Source organism: Sminthopsis crassicaudata, chromosome 2 (genome assembly GCF_048593235.1).
Source record: "Sminthopsis crassicaudata isolate SCR6 chromosome 2, ASM4859323v1, whole genome shotgun sequence".
Taxonomy (NCBI): Eukaryota; Metazoa; Chordata; class Mammalia; order Dasyuromorphia; family Dasyuridae; genus Sminthopsis; species Sminthopsis crassicaudata.
The window spans coordinates 463,627,958-463,650,445 of record NC_133618.1 but is presented as its reverse complement, the minus strand read 5'-3'; the positions used below and the strand labels follow the sequence as shown (position 1 = coordinate 463,650,445).

General features: G+C 34.4%; 1 protein-coding gene and 1 long non-coding RNA gene across 5 annotated transcripts in view; one reads left to right on the top strand and one right to left on the bottom strand.

Moving 5' to 3' along the window:
- LOC141557397 (uncharacterized) overlaps nucleotides 1–12,105 on the bottom strand; it is an 88,124-nt gene extending 76,019 nt beyond the window's left edge. Inside the window, exons 1-2 of the long non-coding RNA XR_012486782.1 lie at nucleotides 11,853–12,105; nucleotides 11,604–11,727 (exon numbers count right to left, since the gene is read on the bottom strand). This is a non-coding gene — a long non-coding RNA (uncharacterized LOC141557397). The remainder of the gene's footprint in view (nucleotides 1–11,603; nucleotides 11,728–11,852) is intronic.
- Nucleotides 1–22,488, top strand: part of TTLL11 (tubulin tyrosine ligase like 11) — a 250,784-nt gene that overhangs the window by 202,104 nt on the left and 26,192 nt on the right. For all 4 annotated transcript variants that reach the window (XM_074292973.1, XM_074292977.1, XM_074292976.1 and 1 more), the window contains one exon: nucleotides 8,413–8,519. In XM_074292973.1, the coding sequence (XP_074149074.1) occupies nucleotides 8,413–8,519 (107 nt within the window). The remainder of the gene's footprint in view (nucleotides 1–8,412; nucleotides 8,520–22,488) is intronic.

The window sequence follows — 22,488 nt, the reverse complement described above, 5'->3', positions numbered from 1 at the left end:
TTGACTTATCATAATTCAGTGCTATACTGAATATAGTTCTCTTGCCAACAAGTTCTCTGCATGAATCACTTCTAAGTTAGAAATCTATATGGGTCTCAAAGCTTTCTTTATAGGCCCAACAAAAGAACTTCAACTTCAACAAACATAAAGTTCCTATTATGTGCAGAACGGGGCACTGGGAGTGATATAAAAATTAAGTAATACATTATCCCTTCCTTTCTAGAACTCATTACCAGCAGGACAAGTATAACTCATACACAAATAATTACAATAATAATTCACATTTCTATAGTGTTTTAAAACTATTTTTTACCTGATAGTACCCTGAGGTAGATATGGTACAAAGCTTGATTTTACTTATAGGAAGATTGAGGCACAGAATAATGAGCTATACAAATAGTGATTGTTTGGGCTAAGATATGAAGATGTGTGGTGTAAACCAACCACTTTATATGCTCACAGGAAGGAAGAATTATTTTTAACTTGAGAATATTGAAGACGACTTCCTAGCAGAGGTGACATTTTAATTTGATCTTAGAGAATATGTAGAATATGAGAAGGCCTAGTTGTGGCAGGGGAAAGCAAGTCTAGCATTGGTACCAGCTTAAATAAAAAGCTTGGAGTTGAGACAAAGTTGGGTGGAATGAGAGGGCTGTCCAATTTGGTTAAAATATAGGTCATAAGAGAAATAAGTTACCATTAAAGGGGCAGAATAGTGACAAATTATGTCTTTGGAAGTTATGATCAGAAATTCCAATTATGACCTATGATTTAAACCAGAAATTATTCCTACATATTTTTCCTAATGTGGTTAATTATTTGCTATTGGGTAAATTGTTCTGGTTGATAGAGAGTACTATATACACTGTATATGTATTAGCTATTTTCAAAGAATCTGAAATAACACAGAAGCTACTCATTAAAATCATAGAGCTTAGAACTTCAAGTAGCCTAGAATTCTAGTACTGCTGTCTCATTTTATAGATGGGAAAACTGAGGCCCAGAGAGGTAAAGTAATTCAGAATTTCAAACCCAAGTTCTCTGACTCCAAATTCAGAATTTGTACCATACATTAATTATCTCCCTTAATATAGGCATCTTCTCTCATTCTATCTTTATGCTGTTTAGTGCTTTTTTGGTCATGTCTGACTCTTCATGACTTCTTTCAGGATTTTCTTGGCAGAGGTACCGGAGTTGCCATTTCCTTCTCCAGCTCATTTTACAAATGAGGATATTGAGGCAAATGGGGTTAAGTGACATATCCAGGACCACATAGCTGGAAAGTGTCTGAGGCCAAATATGAAATCAGGAAGATGTCTTCCTTGACTCCAGGCCCAGTTCCCTAACACTGTACCACCTAACTACTCCTGCCTTTATAGCATCTTTCATGACCCCTTTAGATGAATTTTTGTTTTAACCAAACCAATTTTTCTCAGTTCCTCCCAAATGCAGCTTGCACCTTCCCTCATCCACACTCCTATTTTACTGTGTGCCTCATCTAGAAGCCATCCTCTAGTTCTTTTGTCCATCCTTTAAGGTAATCCAAGTCCCACTTCTTCCATAAAACCTTTTCTGACCACTTTAGTAGGAAATGTGATCTAGTGAAAAGAAATTTGGAGTAATAAATCCTTAGGCAAGGCACGTGACCTCCTTTAGTCTTAATTTAATAAGGGGTAGACTGAATGATTCTAAGATTTCTTCTAGAACTTAGTCTTGTGATCTTCGGACATAGGTTCCTAAGACCTTGGGCAAGGCATCTCTATAATGTGGGAATAAAAACACCAGTGCTATGTACTTCCCAGAGTTATTATAATAGTTAAAAGTGATGAAATAAGCAAAATGCTTTATACAACTTAAAGTTCTGTGAATGTCATTTATAGGACTCTACATTTAATATCTGTAAGAAACCTTAAAAATAATCTAGATCCAGGGTTCTTAACTTTTTGTATATGTCATGGACCCTTCTTTGACACTCTGATGAAGTTCATAGCCTCCTTCTCATAATAATGCTTTTAAATGTGTAAAAAAAAATCTATAGGATCACAAAGAAAAGCAATTTTATTTTAAAAAAACCTGTTATTACCTATAAAAGAAGTTCATGGATTCCAGACTAAGAATCCCTGATTTAGTCCAACCCCTCCTTTTGCAGATGGGAAAATAGAAGCCAGAAAAATGAATTGTCCAAGATCATATAGTACACACAACTGGTACTATGACTCAGAACTCCTGCCTCCCAGTTTCACATCTTTTTTACTCACAATTGTTGCCTCTGTAACAAATGTTAGCATCACCTATACTTGTTTGGTGTCAGTGGAAGGGATTTGTTATAATGGATACAGAATAAGTGGAGAATTCTCTTTGGTAAATTATTGCTCCTGCTGTGGGTTTGACACTTCTATTTTCTAGCTGTCAGAAAAAGTGACTTTATACTAGTGGTCAGTTAGACTTTCCTTTTTATACTCCATTAACCCAAAGAGCAGGGTAGGCAGAACTCCTATCAGCTAACTGGCAGTCAGTACAGGGAACATTGACATGATAATTAAACAAAATACAGAATCATCACTAATGATGTTGAAAATTTGCAATCAAAATTACTGTGATACCTTAGGGAGGACTAGAACAAGAAAAATATGGAGTCAGCCATTTAAGCAACAAGGTGTCAAAGTCTAAACTGTCAATGAATCCTGCCACATTGTGGCTAAGACCTGGGGTAAGAGGATACTGACATGCTTTGAAAGCTCGCCCTGGGAAGTAGTCAGTGTATTTTGAATTGATGTCCTATCAAACATTGCTTGGAAAAGAACAGATTTAGCTATGTAATTTGAATCCATCCATATACAGTTATCTTAAAATAACATTGTTACAGTATTTCTATAGATCAGTAAGTTCTTTGTGTTTGGTACCCCTCCACCACTGTAAATTTAAACCCTTCATACCCTCTTATCTGATACAATTCATGTCCATGTCTTTCACTGGATCCTCTATATAAAATCCTTCCATGTACTAAAGATCTTCCTCTGGTTTTTTAGTGTTTTGCAATAGCAGTATACCAAAACCAATAGACCACCCAAACCTACCACATTGGGGTAAACTCCCCACAGATGCCATAGATATAATATAGGAAACATTATTTGATCCTAAAATTAAGCAAAATATAAACAAATTACCATGAATGATATACAAGAGGAGAAAGGTCATTTCTGACTAGGAGAATCAAAGTGAGTTTCCTTGAGGAGGTAGCATTATAACTTGTCCTTGAAGAATGGGTGTGATTTCAGCAGAGAAATTAATGGATTGTGGCAGGGCAAGTCATTCCAGGTATAGGGAATGAAATGTGCAATAGTGGAGCAGCTAGGTGGCGCAGTGGTTAGAGCACCAACCCTGAAGACTGGAGGACCTGAGTTCAAATCTTTTTTTTTTTATTTTAATAATTTTTATTATATATTTTTATAATATTATCCCTTGTATTCATTTTTCCAAATTATCCCCCCCTCCCTCTACTCCCTCCCCCCGATGACAGGCAATCCCATACATTTTACTTGTGTTACAGTATAACCTAGATACAATACATGTGTGTGAATATCATTTTCTTGTTGCACAATAAGCATTAGATTCCGAAGGTACATGCAACCTGGGCAGACAGATATTAGTGCTAACAATTTACATTCATTTCCCAGTGTTTCTTCTCTGGGTGTAGCTACCTCTGTCCATCATTGATCAACTGGAAGTGAGTTGGATCTTCTTTATGTTGAAGATTTCCACTTACATCAGAATACATCCTCGTACAGTATTGTTGAAGTGTATAATGATCTTCTGGTTCTGCTCATTTCACTCAGCATCAGTTGATGTAAGTCACTCCAAGCCTCTCTGTATTCCTCCTGCTGGTCATTTCTTACAGAGCAATAATATTCCATAACCTTCATATACCATAATTTACCCAACCATTCTCCAACTGATGGACATCCATTCATCTTCTAGTTTCTAGCTACAACAAAAAGAGCTGCCACAAACATTTTGGCACATATATGTCTCTACTCTTTAGTATTTCTTTGGGATATAAGCCCAGTAGTAGCACTGCTGGGTCAAAGGGTATGCACAGTTTGATAACTTTTGGGGCATAGTTCCAAATTGCTCTCCAGAATGGCTGGATTCTTTCACAACTCCACCAGCAATGTATCAGTGTCCCAGTTTTCCCACATCTTCTCCAACATTCATCATTATTTGTTCCTATCATCTTAGCCAATCTGACAGGTGTGTAGTGGTATATCAGAGTTGTCTTAATTTGCATTTCTCTAATCAGTAGTGATTTGGAACCTGAGTTCAAATCTTGACTCAGACATTTAATGCTTCCTAACTGAGTGATCCTGGACAAGTCACTTAACCCCAATTGCCTCAGGAAAAAGAAAAGAAAGAAATGCTCAGTAGTACAGTTATTCAGTTTTCCTACAATGTATTTGTGCACATGAGAAAAGGCCCATAGTATGCAACAGATCAAGCTGATTTTTTAAAATAGTTTATTCAGTAGTAGGGAGCCTCTGAAGGTTTTTGAGCAGCAGAGTTAGCTGTGCAGATCATACCTGTGCTTTAGGAAGTTAACCACCAAACATTTGTTAAATGCGTACGATGGTAGAAGTACTGTGTTATGTGGAATACAAAGAAAGGCAAAAATAGTGCCTACCCTCCAGAAGCTCACCACCTGGTGGGGGGAAAAAACATACAAATAACTATGTATATAAAAGATGCATGTGTATGCGCATGGTAAATGGCAGATGATCTTAAAGGGAAGGTATCACAATCCAGTGGGCATTTGGGGAGGAAAGGTGGAAGATCAAGAAAGGTCTCTTGTAGAAGTTGAGATAGGAACTAAATCTTTAAGGAAGTAAGAATGCCAGGAGGCAGAGATACAGAAGGAGAAAATGCTAATGACAGAAGACAACCAATGAAGAGAGATAGAGAGTCAGGAACTATCAGTATTATAAAGTAAAGGGGAGAAACTAAAAATGCTAAGAGCAGTTAGAATATTTTAATTGTTCAGGTGATCCATGATAGGGTCTAGACTGAGGTGGGGGAACTGAATGAGACAAAAACAATGAATGGGTCTAAAGGGTGAATTAACAGAACTCACTAATTGATTAAGCATAAGAAGTAGAGAGAGAGAAGGACCAAAAATGAATCTGAGGGGATGAATTAGTTGAGAGAATGGTGGTATTAACAGAAATAAGGTAAGGAGGTCAAATCAAGTCAAAACTTTTATTAAGGACTTATTAGGAGCCAGGCTATTAAATACAGATTTAGAAAAGATAAGGAATTTGGTTTTAGAGCACTAAATTTGAGATACCACCGAGACATAGGAATTAGAAACATGAATATCATCTTGGATTCCAGTTAATTCTGTCTTATTTTACAGATGAGAAAACTGAGATTCTGAAATATATCTTTTAGGTTTAGAACTTAAAAGAGGGAGATCCTTAGGAGATCATTATATAGTTCAACAACACTATATATAATGATCAATTCTGATGGACATGGCCCTCTTCAACAATGTACCAAATCAGTTCCAATAGAGCAGTAATGAACTGAACCAGCTACACCCAGCGAAAGAACTCTGGGAGATGACTATGAACCACTACATAGAATTCCCAATCCCTCTATTTTTGTCCGCCTGCATTTTTGATTTGCTTCAAAGGCTAATTGTACACTATTTCAAAGTCCGATTTTTTTTTGTACAGCAAAATAACTAAGGGACACATATATATATATATATATATACTTCTGTGATGTATTTGTCATGGAGTATTGTTTGTAATAGTTAGGTGTATTCTCTCTTATCCTCCTACTAAACTGTAAGTTCTAATTCCTAATAGTCTTCAACATCCAAAAGGAACTAAATAAATATTTTTGAATGAATGAATATAATATAACTTGCCTGCATAAAGAGCTATGTGGTATTGAAAAAATATATATATATATTGAATTTAACTTATACTTTAATACATATTTAACTTATACTTTTATACATATTTTGGTCAACATGCAGGTTTCCCCAGAGGGGAAAAATTGGAACAAAAGGTTTTGCAGTTGTCAATGCTGAAAAATTACCCATGTATATATCTGGTAAATGAAAAGCTATAATAAAAAAAAGAGAGAGAGAAAGAGGGAGGTCCTAAAACCTCCATGTGCCCTTTGAATCTTTAGGAGCATCTGCCTACTCAGGTGCTTTTCAAAAAGTTTATATAAGGCCAATTCCAAAACCCCACTCATCTCCAAGAACCCCTTCATCAGAAAGAGAATAAAAGGGTATGAGCTCATCTCACTGCCAAGTGTTTAGAGAGAATATGGTGGATTTTCTTGCTTATATAAAAATCCTTAGATGACAGATTGAAAGATGGGAGAAACTCAAAAGCCTTGAACACTCCTGTATGTAAAATTGGCTCTTGGGACTCATCTGTGGAGCATTTTAAACCTGAAATTGCTTTTGGACAGCAATAATGTCTTCGGTCTATGCAAATGATACACTGTTATCATTTGATCATCCAAGCATATACCGTCAGCTGCCTCAACTTTAACATCAGAGCTAGGGAGTGTTCTTTGCCTTGAGCTTTGGGATTTGTCTTTTCTTCTGCTTCCCTGAGACTAATCAGTATAGAAACCAAGGCTGATGAACAGTGAAGACATGGGCACATCTGTTAAAAAGGAATTTGTTCCTTTGAGACCTTATGGTCTTAAAGAGCTGCAGTGATGTGGACAGATGTATGGAGACAAACAGACATCATCACTAAGACAAATTGATTAAATCAATCAACATCTTCACAAAATGCATCTATTAGTGAAAGGAACCATGCATGAATAGAGAAGAGAAGAATTTTATCTTTATTTAGCCTTTGTCTCTAGGCATAGAACAATCTGTGGCTTCAATTTTAAAATTTAAGCAGTTGGCAGTAAATGCTTGCATAATTATAAGATGTAATCTCCACCTTCAGGAAGACTTCTCTGTCTGATTCCCCTCCTCCTTCCAGAAACTATTAATAACTCTTACATTTAAATAATGTCTTGAGTTTTGCAAAACATACACATAACATATATTACTCATGTGTGTGCACATATGTAAGCAGGCATATATATACACATATATATATGTGTGTGTGTGTGTGAATACACACAGAAAGTTTTGTCCATCACAACAATTTTATTAGGTGGACATTATGTATAACACCTTGCTTTATACTTCTGTGATGTATTTGTCATGGAGTATTGTTTGTAATAGTTATGTGTATTCTCATCCTCCTACTAAACTGTAAGTTCCAATTCCTAATAGTCTTCGACATCCAAAAGGAACTAAATAAATATTTTTGAATGAACGAATATAATATAACTTGCCTGCATAAAGAGCTATGTGGTATTGAAAAAAAATCCATAGAAATCTCACAGAAACCACAGAATTCTTCTAGATCACTTAGTCCAATCCTCCCTTTTATAGAGAGTGAATTGAAGCTCAGAGAAAAACAAGTTCCTCAAGATTATACAGCTAGTGTGGCAGAGTCTTGACTAGATTCAGATTTGTTTAATGCAAAAAGTATTGGAATTATAATCAGAAGCCCAGGGGTTGAGTCCTAGTTCTCTCACTTCCTAGTTATGTGACCTTAAGTCATTTTCTGTCTCTGAACCTCAGTTTCTCAATCAGTTAAATAGGAATAATAGTTCATGCTTGTCTCTTTCCCTCATAGGCCTATCGGAAAATCAAAAAAGCTGAAATGTGAAAGTACAACTATAAAATATCTCCCAAATGAGGTTCTTGCATGATCTTGTCTACAAGACTGTTGTGAGAAAAGGACTTAGTAAATTCTAAAACACATAAATATGTAAACTACAATCATTATTATTTAAGTACTTCAAAAGACCCACCAATATTCTCTTTTTACTAGTGTTGCTTTTTAACCTTTCCTTGTCAAGATTAAATTTTTTTTAATTTTCTGTGACCAAAAAAGTGCCACCTTGGAATCCATCTTTCTAGTGAGAATATGTCCACACTTAGGCTTCCCTGGGATTATATTCAACTCCTCTCCAGCTCTGTAGAATGTATCGGGCCTTGTGTTATACTTAGGTGACCCCACTTCCTAACATGATATGTCATTAGAAGAGAACTTTGGGGAAAGGGTATAATGATAATAATAAATGATGTGAGTAGTATGCTGATGGAGATTTATTATAATAATGATAATTACAATGATGTTGCTAGTAGTAATGGCGTTTGTCGTAAAGATGGTGATTTTAAGGATATTGGTGGTGATAGTGATCTTGTTTATAATAATGATAGCATTGATAATGATAATATCAATGTTAAAGATGATTCAACTTTCCCTATTCTTGCTTATATCACCCCTATTGTAACATATTTCCTAAATATCTGCACAGGAACTGCAAACTCAGTAGCAGCACCTTCTCAATGGCATCTGTAGATATTCTGTATATTGACATAACAAGAAGATGGAACTCCTTCGGCCTTGAACAGAAGGAATCAGGTAATCCATTTTTAAAAATTATCTTGCCTAGACTGGAATAGCAAACAAGGGAGTACTTTCCTTTCTAGGGATGCTTATCAATACTTCAAGAGAAAAAAACCTATTGAAAATTTTTCTTCACTGACTTAATCTTTATTTCTGAGCAGAAAAGATTCTCATTATCTATGATGTCTCAGAAAGCAAGGGCCATCTGATCATAGACTTCAGAAAACGGTTTCAGAAACATTCTCCCTCATCTCTTCCACCACGGGGCCTTCACGCCCCATTTTGACTATGAACACACCCATCGCACAATTCTTTCTTCCTTGGAAATCTTACTAATGGTCTCATATTAACGTGTCCTTTTTTGTGGTTCTCTCCTGCTAGCTATCACCATTAACATAGTAAGAGAGGAGCTAGTAGTTTTCGTTTATTAACGGTAAGCACGACTGAAAGTTGCTAACCCTGCTCATTGGCCCTAGAGTAAGAGTGATTACCCGCTTCATCCCCCTCCCCTAATTTTTGCTTTTGAAATGAGATCCAAGTTCACTGAATAATTCAATTCATTGGCTGAACAAGGTGAGAGCCTCTATCACAAGGCTGCATTTGGCAGCTGCTTTACAATCTTTACGTTGGCAGTGGGGAGAGAGACTTGAAATCCAGCTCCTTCAGGGTAAGTATTCTGATTAATTACCATTCGAGGACTTAGAGCTCTGTGTCACAATCACACACTGAAATTTCTGCTGATGCTTTCATAAAAGCAAAAGAAGTGTTTGGCTTCAGAGCCAAATACAGATGATAGCAGGATTCTGCAAGAGGGAAAGGCCAGGATGAGGGGGAGGGGGTAGAGTGGAATTATTAAATATTGAAATTGATCGGGAGCAGCAGTAGGAAGCTATTTATCATGTTTATTGCTTCCCACTAACATCACCATCTGGCCCATTGTTCATTCGGGATTAGCTTTCCAAGTTCTGGTTGCATCTTAAATTGCTCTGTGGTAGGAGGCCTAGCTTAGAGCTGTCCAGGATATGCTTTCCTGGGGTGAGGTTTTTTTGGGGTCTGCTAGTGTGTTTTCACTTTTGCTGACCCAGATGGAGAAATGAAGAAAGAACTTATTTTTAGCACATTCTAACAAGCAGAATCATGAGCTGTAAATAATATAGCTCAACATTCCTGTGAGGTAAATGATAGGAGTACTATGATCATTCCCATCCTACAAATGAGGGAACTTAGGACAAGAGAGGTGAAACAATTTGTTGACAAACACACAAACCAATATTAAAATCAAGACTCTAATCCAGGTTGTCCAACTTCAAATCCCAGCATTCTTTCTAGCATACCCTTCTGCCATACTTACTTTTCCAAAACCATTCTTTCATTCAGCAAATACTGATTAAACACTTAATATATTCGATATACTTGCAAATATAATACTCAGTCCTTACATTATGAAAAATCATTAGCTTATAAGAGTGATAAAAAGTACACATAAAAATATGAGAATTTGATTCTAGGAAATGACTAGAATTTAGAGTATATAAAAAGAATACAAAGTGCTATGAGATCTTAGGAAGGAGAAACTGGAAGGGAAGAGGTAGCATCTGGGCTGGGCCTTGAAAGACGAGTAGGCTGTCAATAAGCAGAGCTGAGCTCGGAATATTTGATTTTACAATCCTTACTTTACAGAGAAGGCTAGTAATAGAGCCCCGGAACCTTCATGGAAAGATATCACATGAGAGCCAGGCAAGTTATTATCTCCAGTGTAGATGACAAAAGAGAAAATTTGTTTCTGAATGGGTATCTGTAGCATAGCTAGTGACTCCAGTCTCTACGTGTCATATCATATAAGACCAAAAAATATGAATAATTCTCTTAGGGCAAAGTTAGGGAAACTTCCTTGGGTACAACTGACTTTGTGGCCAGTGCACTAATACAAACTCAACCATTTTGCTTTCCTGTGGTTATGAATGAGGAGAGAAATCATTTGACTACTCTGAAATGGAAGACAAAGGAGTCACTGATAGTGGTGGGATTCTGGCTTTCATGTTCCCTGAGAAGAATTATATTGAAGCTTAGGAATAGAATGCTAGTAGAGCCAGAAAGAAACATAGTATTAAATGCCTACTATGTGCCAGGCACTATGCTAAGTATTGCAGATACTAAAAGAAAAAAAAAGGCACATAAGACAGTCCCTGTCCTCAAGCAGTTCAGTGTCATAAATCATAGCGTTAGGTCACAAAATGTTGGAACACAAAAGGTTCTTAAAACATAGAGTCATAAGATATTAGACCTTTGACCATTTAGTCTAATAATATCGATTTATAAAATATTTTACTTTATACATAAGATGCTGAACCTAAGAAAAGATAATTGACTACCCAAGGTAATAAGTACAGTTAGTGATCAAGCTAGCCCAGCTCTGCTGACTCCAAAGTTCAAAGGTCTGGAAAGAATTCAGAAGCCATCAAGACCAGTCTCCTTATTTTACAAATAAGAATCTGAGCCCCAGAAAAGTTGAAAAAATTGTCCAGACTTACATTATCAGTGTCTAAGACAAAATTTAAACTCAGGTCTTCTTGATTCCAAGCCCAGTACTTTCCCCTTTGTCTCATTGTCACTGTCTGTTACTAAAACAACTGCCTTTTATTGGGGTCAACAGAAAGCCATAGCTTTGTCTTCAGACTCTCCGAAGTCAAATAATAGTATTAACAATCTTCTGTTTAAATGGAACTCGATGGTTTTCAAAGTACTTTCATGTCCATTTTTAAATTTGAGTCATCACAATCCTGGCTTGGGGGTGGTAGTGGTGATGAATAATAAGCAGTACAAATATTGGTTCCATTTGACAAATAATGAAATTGAATCTTGGGGGAGTAATTTTGTTGTAAAATCATTTTTTCAATTGTGTCAAACTCTTTGTAAACCTCATTTAGGGGTCTTCTTGGCAAAGATACTGCAGTAGTTTTGTCATTTCTTTTTCCAGTTCAAATTACAGATGAGGAAATTGAAACAGAGTTAAAAGACTTGCCCAATGTCACACAGCTATTAAGTGTCAGAGGTCAGATTTGAACTCAGGATGATGACTCTATTCACTCTGCTACTTACCTGCCCTAGAGATGAAAAGTGACTTGCTAATCATGACAGGGATATAATGGCAACACCAGAATTGAAATACAGATCTTCTGACAACTATTCATTCAATGATTTCTTCAAATGGTATCAAATATATCTGAAAAGAGAAAGATAACAATAAATATGTAGTGTAAAGATTTTTCTATCTGCTTTAAGGAATAGTTTCAAGGATATTTCTTTTATAATAGAAATTTTCTCATCTAAAAGATTCAATTTTCTTACCCTTAATTTTTCAATATATTTGATGATCAGATAGTTCCAACAATTTCATGGACTGCCTTATGAGACATAGAAAGTCTTCAAGTAGAGGCTGGAATACCCCTTCTCAGGAATGTTCAAATAAGAGTTGGTACCCTGTAGATGATCTCTAGCTATGCTTTCAACAATCTAGATTTTGTGTTCTAATGCAGGATTTCTAAAGCATATTTCAGTCTTAACCATATATGTATTCTAAGTCTCCTTTCAGCTCTTTTTGAGTTCTAATATTCTGTGTTCTAGCCCTAAAATTCTATGAGCTAATATTTGTGCTTGAAGAATTCTAGCTCTTACATTCTATTTTAAGTTCTTTTTCATTCTAAGATTCACAATTCTATGTTCCTAAGCACCATAGCAAAATGACTATCTGTTTACTTATCTTCCAGTACTTCACAATATAGTTTTGAAGGACTAAAGATGTTTTTTTCTGCCTCTTATCTCCCTATTTTTCCAAGGCTGGAAATAGTGATCACTCACAGCTTGATCCTACTACTGATTAGTATGAGAGCTTTTTAACCTATTCTATTTTCAAACTGGACCAGTTTGCCCCTCTTTAGGCAACTTAGTGGCCCCCTGATCTTAGAGTTCATTATATTGGTACCAGACTTTGTCTGAACATTTAATGAAATTAGCATACTATAACAGAATTCTTGAGCGCAAGCAATTCACCAACTTCAGCCTTCCCTGCTCCTGCAGGAATTACAGACATGTACCATCACACTTAGCATATATGTTTTCTTCATGATAGCAGCCCAAAACTTCAACCAACTCTAAATATTGATACCTAAATATCAGTATTGATAACTATTTGAATGAAAATAAATTCACCTGGGGGTATACAAATAATTAAATAGCATCTAAGTTATGAAAAGGAAATATTTAAAAAGCAAGCAAATATACAAAATGACACACTTGGAAAATATAATGCCATTTAACAATATCCTCACTAATTCTCTGTTAGAATACTAATAAGTACTTTGCATCGTGATGAAATTTAATAACATGTAATTCAATGCACTCTGGTATGCCAATATAATTGTAATTTTTATTTTTTAAAAATGGATGTGATGGGAGTTTAATTTCCAGTCAAAATAAAACATCCAAATGAGGACATTATTAAATAAACTAGGGATTCAAAGCCCTTGACTACACATCATCAAATAAATACATCTAATTATCAGTACTGAGGCAGTTCTAACATGAACATCTCATACTCTGGATACATTTCACCAATGAGATGCGTCTCTTTGAGGATAATCTTTGTTCTCTTGGTTAAGAAACTGTACCCACAAAATAGGCATCTAGAATCAGTCAAAAGAGCTGTTTTGGAGTTCTGAATCCACCACTTAATAGCTAGGAAATGTTGAGCAACATCATCTTTCTAATATTCTATTGCTTTTATGAAATGAGGTTGCTAAGGATTGCACTCCATAAATTACAAGTCTGTTGTGAGGGTTAGAGGTACTTGTTAATAGATGCTGAATTTGGAAGCAGAGGCTCTGGGTCAGCTCTGCTGCTTGGTTCATGGGTGACATTGAGCAAAACATTTAAATTTTCTAGGCTTAACATAAAATGGAAGGGGGGAAATGGAATGACAGAAAGGAATTGGTCTAATTGATCCTAGCTCTAACTATGATATAATAATACTTTTATAAAGCAATATACATGAATATATGTGTAAGCCATCATGATTGTTGCTATTATCATTATTTAGGTATTAATTAGATTTTCAGGGACTTTCCAACTTCTGGACTTCTTATCAGAATAATTAAAAGAGATACCATTCTGCTTAGTGAGTATGATGCTGTGTACCATAGACCACTAGATAATATTAGGTTGAAGATTTTTGACTGAAATTGCTTGATAATCTGAAGACAGGCAAAAGTACCCTAATAGTAGAGAAGTATACTAATAAAAATAACTTTTTTCTTTAGTAATTTAATGTTTACAAACTACTTTTTCCACAGCAAGACAGAAAGACTGTGAGTTAAATAGCAATAAGCTGGATTGATACACACTCAACCTTCTAAACTTTGCTTAGAGTGACCAGTCATGGTATTGCTTGTGGGTCTTTCTGTCTACTATATAGTGTTTTTCTCTAAGGCATTCTTGTCTGTGTCACAAATCTTGATTCTTAAAACTTCCAGAATTTAGGGAAATAAAGAAGAATAAAGTATTGCCCATGAAGAATATAAGTTGTGCTCAGTAGAAGAATTGTTCTGAGTCCTTAAACTACAATTTAAAGCTCTCCTCAAATCTGTACTATTTGCAAAATAAACACATAGGAAAGAGATGTCACTGAATTCACAGGTTCTTAGAATCATGTAATATTAGAGCTAGAAAGGACCTTATAACACAGACTGTTATTTCACATAATATAGAATAATATTTAGAGCTGGAGGGGAGTTTGGAATATAAAATGTTGGACCATAGAATCTAGGATGTTAGAGATGGAAGGGACTATCTAGAAAAGGGGTTCCTAAGCTGGGGGATAAAAGCTTTTTAAAAATATGCATTTAAAAACATTATTCTAAGAAGATGTCCACAGTTTTTAGCAGACTGCAGAGGGGTTCATAACACAAAAAAGATTAAAGATCCCTGATATAGATGTTGTATACTTTGCTGATCCCTGATATAGATGTTGTATATTTTGCTGAACATTGATCCTACATTACAAAATGATTTCTACCCATACAAATAATTAGTAAAACTTAAAGAAACATTTCCCCCTAATTAGCTAGATCTTTAGTACTATTTTCAAACTTTTTGCCAATTTAATGAGTACATGGTTTTTGGATGGTGATTTTCCATCTACTTTCCATTTACTAGCTGATTATTGTGTTATGATTAAGATTCACATTGACTTCAAGCTATTTGATCAACAACTGGGTTCTGTTTTTGTTTCCCTTTCTGATTCAGTACATATGCTTAGGCAAGCTTCTCAACTTTCATGTGTTTTCTCTGTCTGGCATGAAACCATGTTGAAATGTATTTGGCAAACAATTTGTTGAATGAACTCTTCAAAAACATTTTTATTTTAAGTTTTTAGTTAAGTCACATATATTTGTGTGTGTGTGTGTGTGTGTGTGTGTGTGTGTGTGTGTGTGTACACCATCTCCTTTAAAATACATAGCTGCGGTTGATTTCCAGGAGTCTAGCCAAAATGGCAGAGTAGAGAAGCACTTAGCCGAATTCTTCCAACTTTCACCTCCAAACAATTTTCAAATAACATCTCAAATAGAATTCTAGAGTGGTAGAGCCAATAGATTGTTAGAGTAAGACATTCCTCCAGCCCAAGACTGTATAAGAGATCAGAAAGAGAGGCTTTTGACGCAGGGAAGGAGGGTGAGCTGGAACGTAGTGGATCAAACATCAGTGGTAAGACTAAGTTGTGGCGACAGAAGCATCAGCAGCTTTGGAAACTCTCAAGCCAGAGATGATAAGGGGACCTGGGAAGTTGTCAGAAAGAAATTACAGGTTACTTCTGTGTTAGTAGTAGATTCAGAACTAGACACTGTTTGGCAACTCCATTGTCAATATCTAATTCTTGGTTAGTTCAAGGGCAGAGAAGAGCACTTTTAATTAAGAGGGAGTGGAAGCCCTGAGGGGTTATGGTATCATACGAATCACAACCCTAACCCTATGAGGTATAGTAATAACTAGCTCTATTTGCCTACGCCAAACAGATCTAAAATCTCTCATTGCCTACTCATCTGTAAGCCATACGGGGCTAGTAATTGTTGTGGCCCTAATACAATCACCACTCAGCTTTATAGGGGCTACCGTATTAATAATTGCTCATGGACTAACGTCCTCAATACTCTTCTGCCTTGCCAGCACTAACTACGAACATGTTCATAGCCGAACTTTAATCCTAACCTGAGGACTTCAAATAATTTTACCACTAATATGCGCCTGATGACTTCTCGCCAGCTTAGCGAATCTAGCCCAACCTCCCTCTATTAACTTGCTAGGTGAACTTATAGTAATTATAACAACATTCTCTTGATCTAACTTCTCATTAATCCTCCTAGGGATTAACACAGTTATTACAGCCCTATACTCTCTCCACATATTAATTACCTCTCAATGAGGCAAATTCACCCACCACATAAACCCTATTAAACCAACATTCACCTGAGAGCATGTGTTAATGGCACTTCACCTGCTACCCTTACTAATTATCTCTATCTCACCTAAACTTATCTTAGGGCCCACATATTGCAAATATAGTTTAATAAAAACATTAGATTGTGAATCTAAAGTTAGGGGTTCAAACCTCTTTATATGCCCGAGAAAGTTACAAGAACTGCTAATTCTTGAACCCATGTTTAAACCCATGGCTTTCTTACTTTTAAAGGATAATAGTCATCCATTGGTCTTAGGAACCAAAAATTTTGGTGCAATTCCAAATAAAAGTAATTAATTATCTACTAAATTCTTCACTTCTTTCCATCTCCATACTAACCTTTCCCCTAATCTATAATATACTTCTCCCTCATAAATCAAGCAATTTCTGGCACTAAAGGATCAAGGACTTTGTGTGCTCTGAGGAACAATATCAACTGCAATCCCAAGGGATCAGAGGCCCTTTTTGGATAAGGACCAGAATGCAGACCAGGAGAGCAGTGACCACACTTCTCATGGAACACAGCAACACAGAAGCACTAAAAACTTCCAAGCCCCTAGAAAAACAGGAGTGTGAAAAAGGATGAAGCATGATTCACAGTTCTTCCCTTCCCCTCAAGAGGGGAACAGAGACCAACATTAACAAAATGTTCAAAACCAAGAAATAGGATGGGAAAATGAATAACAAAAAAGAAGCTAACCACAAAAAGCTATTATGGTGGCAGGGGAAGATCAGGACACAAACTAAGAAGAAGACAAATCAAGCCAAAATAGCTACAAACAAACCCTAAAAGAAAAAAAAAAGTGAATTGAACATAAGCTCAACAAAAAATCCTGCAAGAACTAAAAAATGATTTCCAAAATCAGGGTAGTAGAGGAAAAATTAGGTAAAGAAATTAAAGCAAAGGAAGAAAATTAGGGGAAAAAAAAGACAACATCTTGATTTTTAAAAAGCACAAATAAATACTAAGAAAATAACAGCTTTTAAAAAAGAATTAAGTGGAAAAAGAAGTACAAAATTTTTGCTCACCGAAGAAAATATTCCTTAAAAATTAAATTTGGCCAAGTGAAAACTAATGACTTCATGAGACATCAAGAAACAATAAAGCAAAGTCAAAAGAATGAAAAAATAAGAAAATGTGAAATACTTCATTGAAAAACAACTGGCTTGGAAAATAGATTGCAGAAAGACAATTTAAACATTATTTGATTACCAAGAAGCCATGATGAAAAAAAAAAAAAAAAGAAAACTAAGCATTATATTTCAAGAAATTATCAAAAAAAACAAACAAACAAACAAAAAAAACCTGCCTCAATATCCTATTATCAGAGGGTAAAATAGGAATTGAAAGAATACACTGATCACCACCTGAAAGGAGTTCCCAGTTCAAAAAGAAAATACTAGCAGCAGCAAAAAAGAAACTATTCAAATATCATGGAGCCACAATCTCAGGATCACACAAGATTTAGCATCCTATGCATTAAAAGATCAGAGGGTTTGGAATACAATATTCTGGAAGGCAAAAAAAAAACCAATTGCAACTGAGTATAAACCTTCAAGGCGGGGAATTGATATTTAATGAAATAAAGGACTTTTCAAGCATTCCTGATGAGAAGACAAGAACTGAATAGAAAATGTGACTTTCAAACACAAAATTCAAGGGGAGCACAAAAAGGGAAATAGAAAATAGAAATCATAAAGGACCTTTCTATATGGAAAATAATACATGTGTCTTTTAAGAATTTTATCCTTATTCAGACATTTAGAAGGATTTTACATAGAAAGAGGGTATGGGAGTGACTCAGATAAGTTAATAGACAAGAAAGAGTAATGCCTGGGAGGAAGGGTGAAGGGAGAAGAAAAATGGAGAAAATTATCTCACATAAAAGAAGTCCACAAGGAAGAGCTTTTTACAGTGAAAGATAAAATGGGAGAGGACAGGCACTCTTGAACCTTTCTAATATCTACATTGGCTCAAAAAAGGGAAACAACCGGGAAGTAGGAAGGGAAAGAAGTAAAAGAAAAGACAGTGATAGAAGGGAAGATGGATAAAAGAAGGCAGTGATCAGAAGCAAAACAGACTTTAAAGGAGGAACAGGATAAAAAGAATATAAACAAGAGAAATAGGATGGAGAGCAATGCACAGTCCTGGTAACTATGAATGTGAATGAGATGAAGTCACTCATAAAATGGAAGTAGATAGCAGAATAGATTAAAAACCAGAATTCCACAATATAATGTTTACAAGAAACACATTCCAAACAGAGACACACATAGTTAACATAAGGGACTGGAGCAGAATCTATTATGCTTCCGTTGAAATTAAAAAAAAAAAAAAAGTGATAGTAGTTATCTCAGACAAAGCAAAAACAAAAATAGATCTAATTAAAAGGGATAAGCCAAGAGACAACATTTTGCTAAAAATGCACCATAGATAATGAAGTAATATTGCTATTAAATATATATGCACCAAATGGCGTAGCATACAAATTCTTAAAGGAAAAGTTAAATGAATTAAACTGTATTAGTAGAGGACCTTAAATTTCCCTTCTCAGTGCTAGATAAATCTAAACATTAAATAAGAAAGAAGTCAAAGCTATGAATACAATCTTAGAAAAGGTAGATATGATAGGGCTCTAGAGAAAACTGAATGGGTATAGAAAGGAGACTACCTTTTTCTCAGCTGTACATGGCACCTTCACAAAAACTGATCATGTATTAAGGAAAAAATATCTCACAACCAAACACAGAAAAACAGAAATATTAAATATGCCCTTTTAAGATCAAAATGCAGTGAAATTACAGTTGATAAAGGCTATGAAAGCACAGATTAAAAATTAATTGGAATCTAATCCTAAAGAATGAATGGATCAGAGGCTAAATCATAGAAACAATAATTTTATTAAAGAGAATGAGATAACATTCCAACATTTCTGGTGTGCAGTCAAAGTAATATTTGGGGAAAATTAATATCTCTAAATGTGTACAGTAATAAAAGAAAGAGCAGATTGTAAATTTAGCATGCAACTTTAAAAAAAAAAAAAAAGAACAACAAGAAACATTTAAAATCCTGTTAAACACCAAAATGACAATCCTAAAAATCAAGAGATTAATTGAAATTAAAGACAAAAACATTAATCTAAGAAATAAACTAGAAGCTGATTTATGAAAAAATAGAAATACCATTAATTTGATTTTTAAAAGAAAGACAGGAACCAAATTGCTAGTATCAAAAATGAAAAGGGTGAATTTAGTATCCTTGAAGATGAAATTTATGCAACTATTGTGTTATTTTGTCCAATTATATGCCAGTAAAACTGGCAAATTAACTGAAATTAACTGAAAAATGCAACATCCATTCCTATTAAAAGCATTAGAAATCATAAGAATCAGTGAAACCTTTCTTAAAATAAGTAGTATCTCTCTAACACAAAGAGCAAATATCTATAATCGGAATAAATTTGAAGCTTTCACAAGATTAGGAGTGAATTAAGAATTTCCATCATTACCACCACTACTCAATATTGTACTAGAAATTCTGGCTATAGCAATAAGACAAAAAAAAATTTAAAAATAAAAATAGGCAATGATGGGGGAGGGGAGCTATCAATTTTTGCAGATGATATGAAAGAACCCTAAAGAATCAACTAAAAATCTCAGTGAAGGCAAAGTGAAGGAGGGAAAGAGAGGAAATTTGGAAATGGCATTTTTTTAAAAAGAGTATTTAAAATTCTACATGTAATTAGAAAAAATAATTTTTAAAAAATCAACTAAAAGTTGTTTGAAATGATTAACTTCAGCAAAGTTGCAGGATAGAAAACAAAATTATGTAAATCATTAGCATTTCTATATACTACTTACAAAACCCAGCAGGAAGAAATAGGAGAAATTACATTAAAAATAATTTCAGACAGTATAAAATACATCAGAATCTATCTAGTAAAATAAACCCAGAGAACACAGCTACAAAATATAAAATACAAAAAAAAATACATACAAATAAAGACAGATTTAAACAATTGGAAAATATTAATTGCTCATGGATAAGCCAACCAATATAATAAAAATTTTACCTATGTTAATTTACTTATCCAGTATCATACCAATCAACTACCAAAGAACCGTTTCATAGAGCTAGAAAAAATAGTAAAAATAAAAATCATTCAGAAAAACTAAATGTTAAGAATATTAAGTAAATCAATGAAAAAAAAATATTGAGGAAGGTGGTCTAGCAGTTCCAAATTTCAAACTAGATTACAAGATGGTAATCATAAAAGCATTTTGGTGCTGACTAAGAAATAGAGTGGTAGATCAGTGGAAATAGATTAGATACAATATACACAGTACTAAATGATCATAGTAATCTAATATTTGATAAACTTGAGTCAGGCTTTTGGAATAAAAATACAACATTTGTCAAAAATTGCTGGGAAAACTGGAAAATAGTTTGTCAGAAACTAAGCTCAGACTACATACCAAGATAAAATCAAAATGGGTAAATGTTTTAGACATAAAGGGTAATAATATTATAAATAAATTAGGGAAACATGGGAAATGTACTTGTTAGACCTATGATTAAAGAGTTTATAACCAAATAAAAGAAAGAAAGATGATCATAGTAAGTAAAATAGATAATTTTGACCACCTGAAATTAAAAGGCTTTTTTACACACAAACCAAGTGGGATAAAAATTAAATTAAAAAAACAGGAAACTGGGGAAAACTATTAGAAGAAGCTTCTCTAATAAGATGTTCATTTCCTAAATATATAGAGAACTGAGCCAAATTTATAAAAATAAGAGCCTTTCCCCAGCTGACAGAGAAATCAAAGATATCAATAGTCACATGAAAAAATGCTCTTAATCATTATTAGAGAAATGCAAATTAAAACAATTCTAAGGGAACATCTCATATCTATCAGAATGGTTAACATGACAGAAAAAGAAAATGACAAGTGTTGGGTGGAATGTGGAATAATTGGGGTACTAATGCTCATTTTGTTAGAGTTGAACTAATCCAACCATTCTGGAGAACAATTTGCAAGTACTTCCAAAGCGCTATAGAATTTTGACCCAACAACATCACTATTAGATCTTTATTCTAAAAAGATCAAAGAGAAAAAAATTTGTATAAAACATTTATAGCAGGTTTTTTTGCAGGTGAATTAGAATTCAAGAGGATGATCATAAATTGATTGTGTGATGGAATACTATTGTGCTATAAGAAATAATGAGCAGGATGGTTTCAGCAAAACCTGGGAAGACTTATATGAATTTATGCAAAGTGAAGTGAGCAGAACCAAAAGATACACAATGATACACACACACACACACACACACACACACACACACACACACACACACACATATTTATATATACAGCAATATTTTGAGGATGTTCAACTGTAAAGCCTTAGCTACTTTTATCAAGACAATGATCCAAGACAGCTCCAAAGAGCACATGATGAAAAATGACTGGTAAACTCTGAATGCATATTGAAGCATACTTTTTCTTTTTCTTTTCTTATTTTTATTTTCCTTGAGTTTTCTTTTGCAACATGGCTGATGTGAAAATTTGTCTTGCATTACCTCACCCATAATTGAAATCAAAGTGCTTTCTTTCTCAAAGAAGTAGGGCACGATGGAGGGAGAATTTGGAACTCAACATTTTTTTTAAATAGTTAGAAAAATAAAATTATTTTAAAATATTTTTTAAAATACAGCAGCTCTCTTTTCAGGGCAAAAAAAATTGTAAATTGGGGGATGCCCATTGATTGGGGGAATGAGTTAAACTCTGGTATGTTTTTGTGATGGAATATATTATTCTGTGGGAAATGATAAATAGGATGTTCTCATAAAAAAACCCAAAAACCTGGAAAGTCCTATATAGACTCAAGTAAAGTAACAGCAATATTCTGAGATGAACAGCTATAAATGACTTTGCTATTTTTAGTAGAATAATCATCCATGACTGTTCTGAAGGACTTATGATGAAAAATCCTATGAACAGAAAGAGAAGGAACTGATTGTGTCTGAATAGATTGAAGCATTCTCTCTTTCTCTCTTTCTCTCTCTCTCTCTCTCTCTCTTTCTCTCTCTCTCTCTCTCTCTCTCTTTCTCTCTCTCTCTTTCTCTCTCTCTCTCTCTTAATTTTTTCTTAAGGATTTTTATTTTTATTAAGGTAGTAGATCTATATTTTCTTTTACAATATTTTCTTTTACAACTTGATTTTCATGGAAATATTTTGCATATGAAGATATGTGGTTTCTTAATTCTGGTGGGGATAAGGGAGAGAACTTAGAACTCAAAAATTTTAAAAAACAAATATAATTTTTTTTGTTTTGAATGTAATTAGAGGAAAATATTAAATTAAAAAGAAACAGTTAAAAATAGCTGCTATCTGTAAAAAGACTTTAAAGAATATGCTATCTTTGATGACTTTTTTGGCCTTGAATCTATTTTGGAATTATGGAATA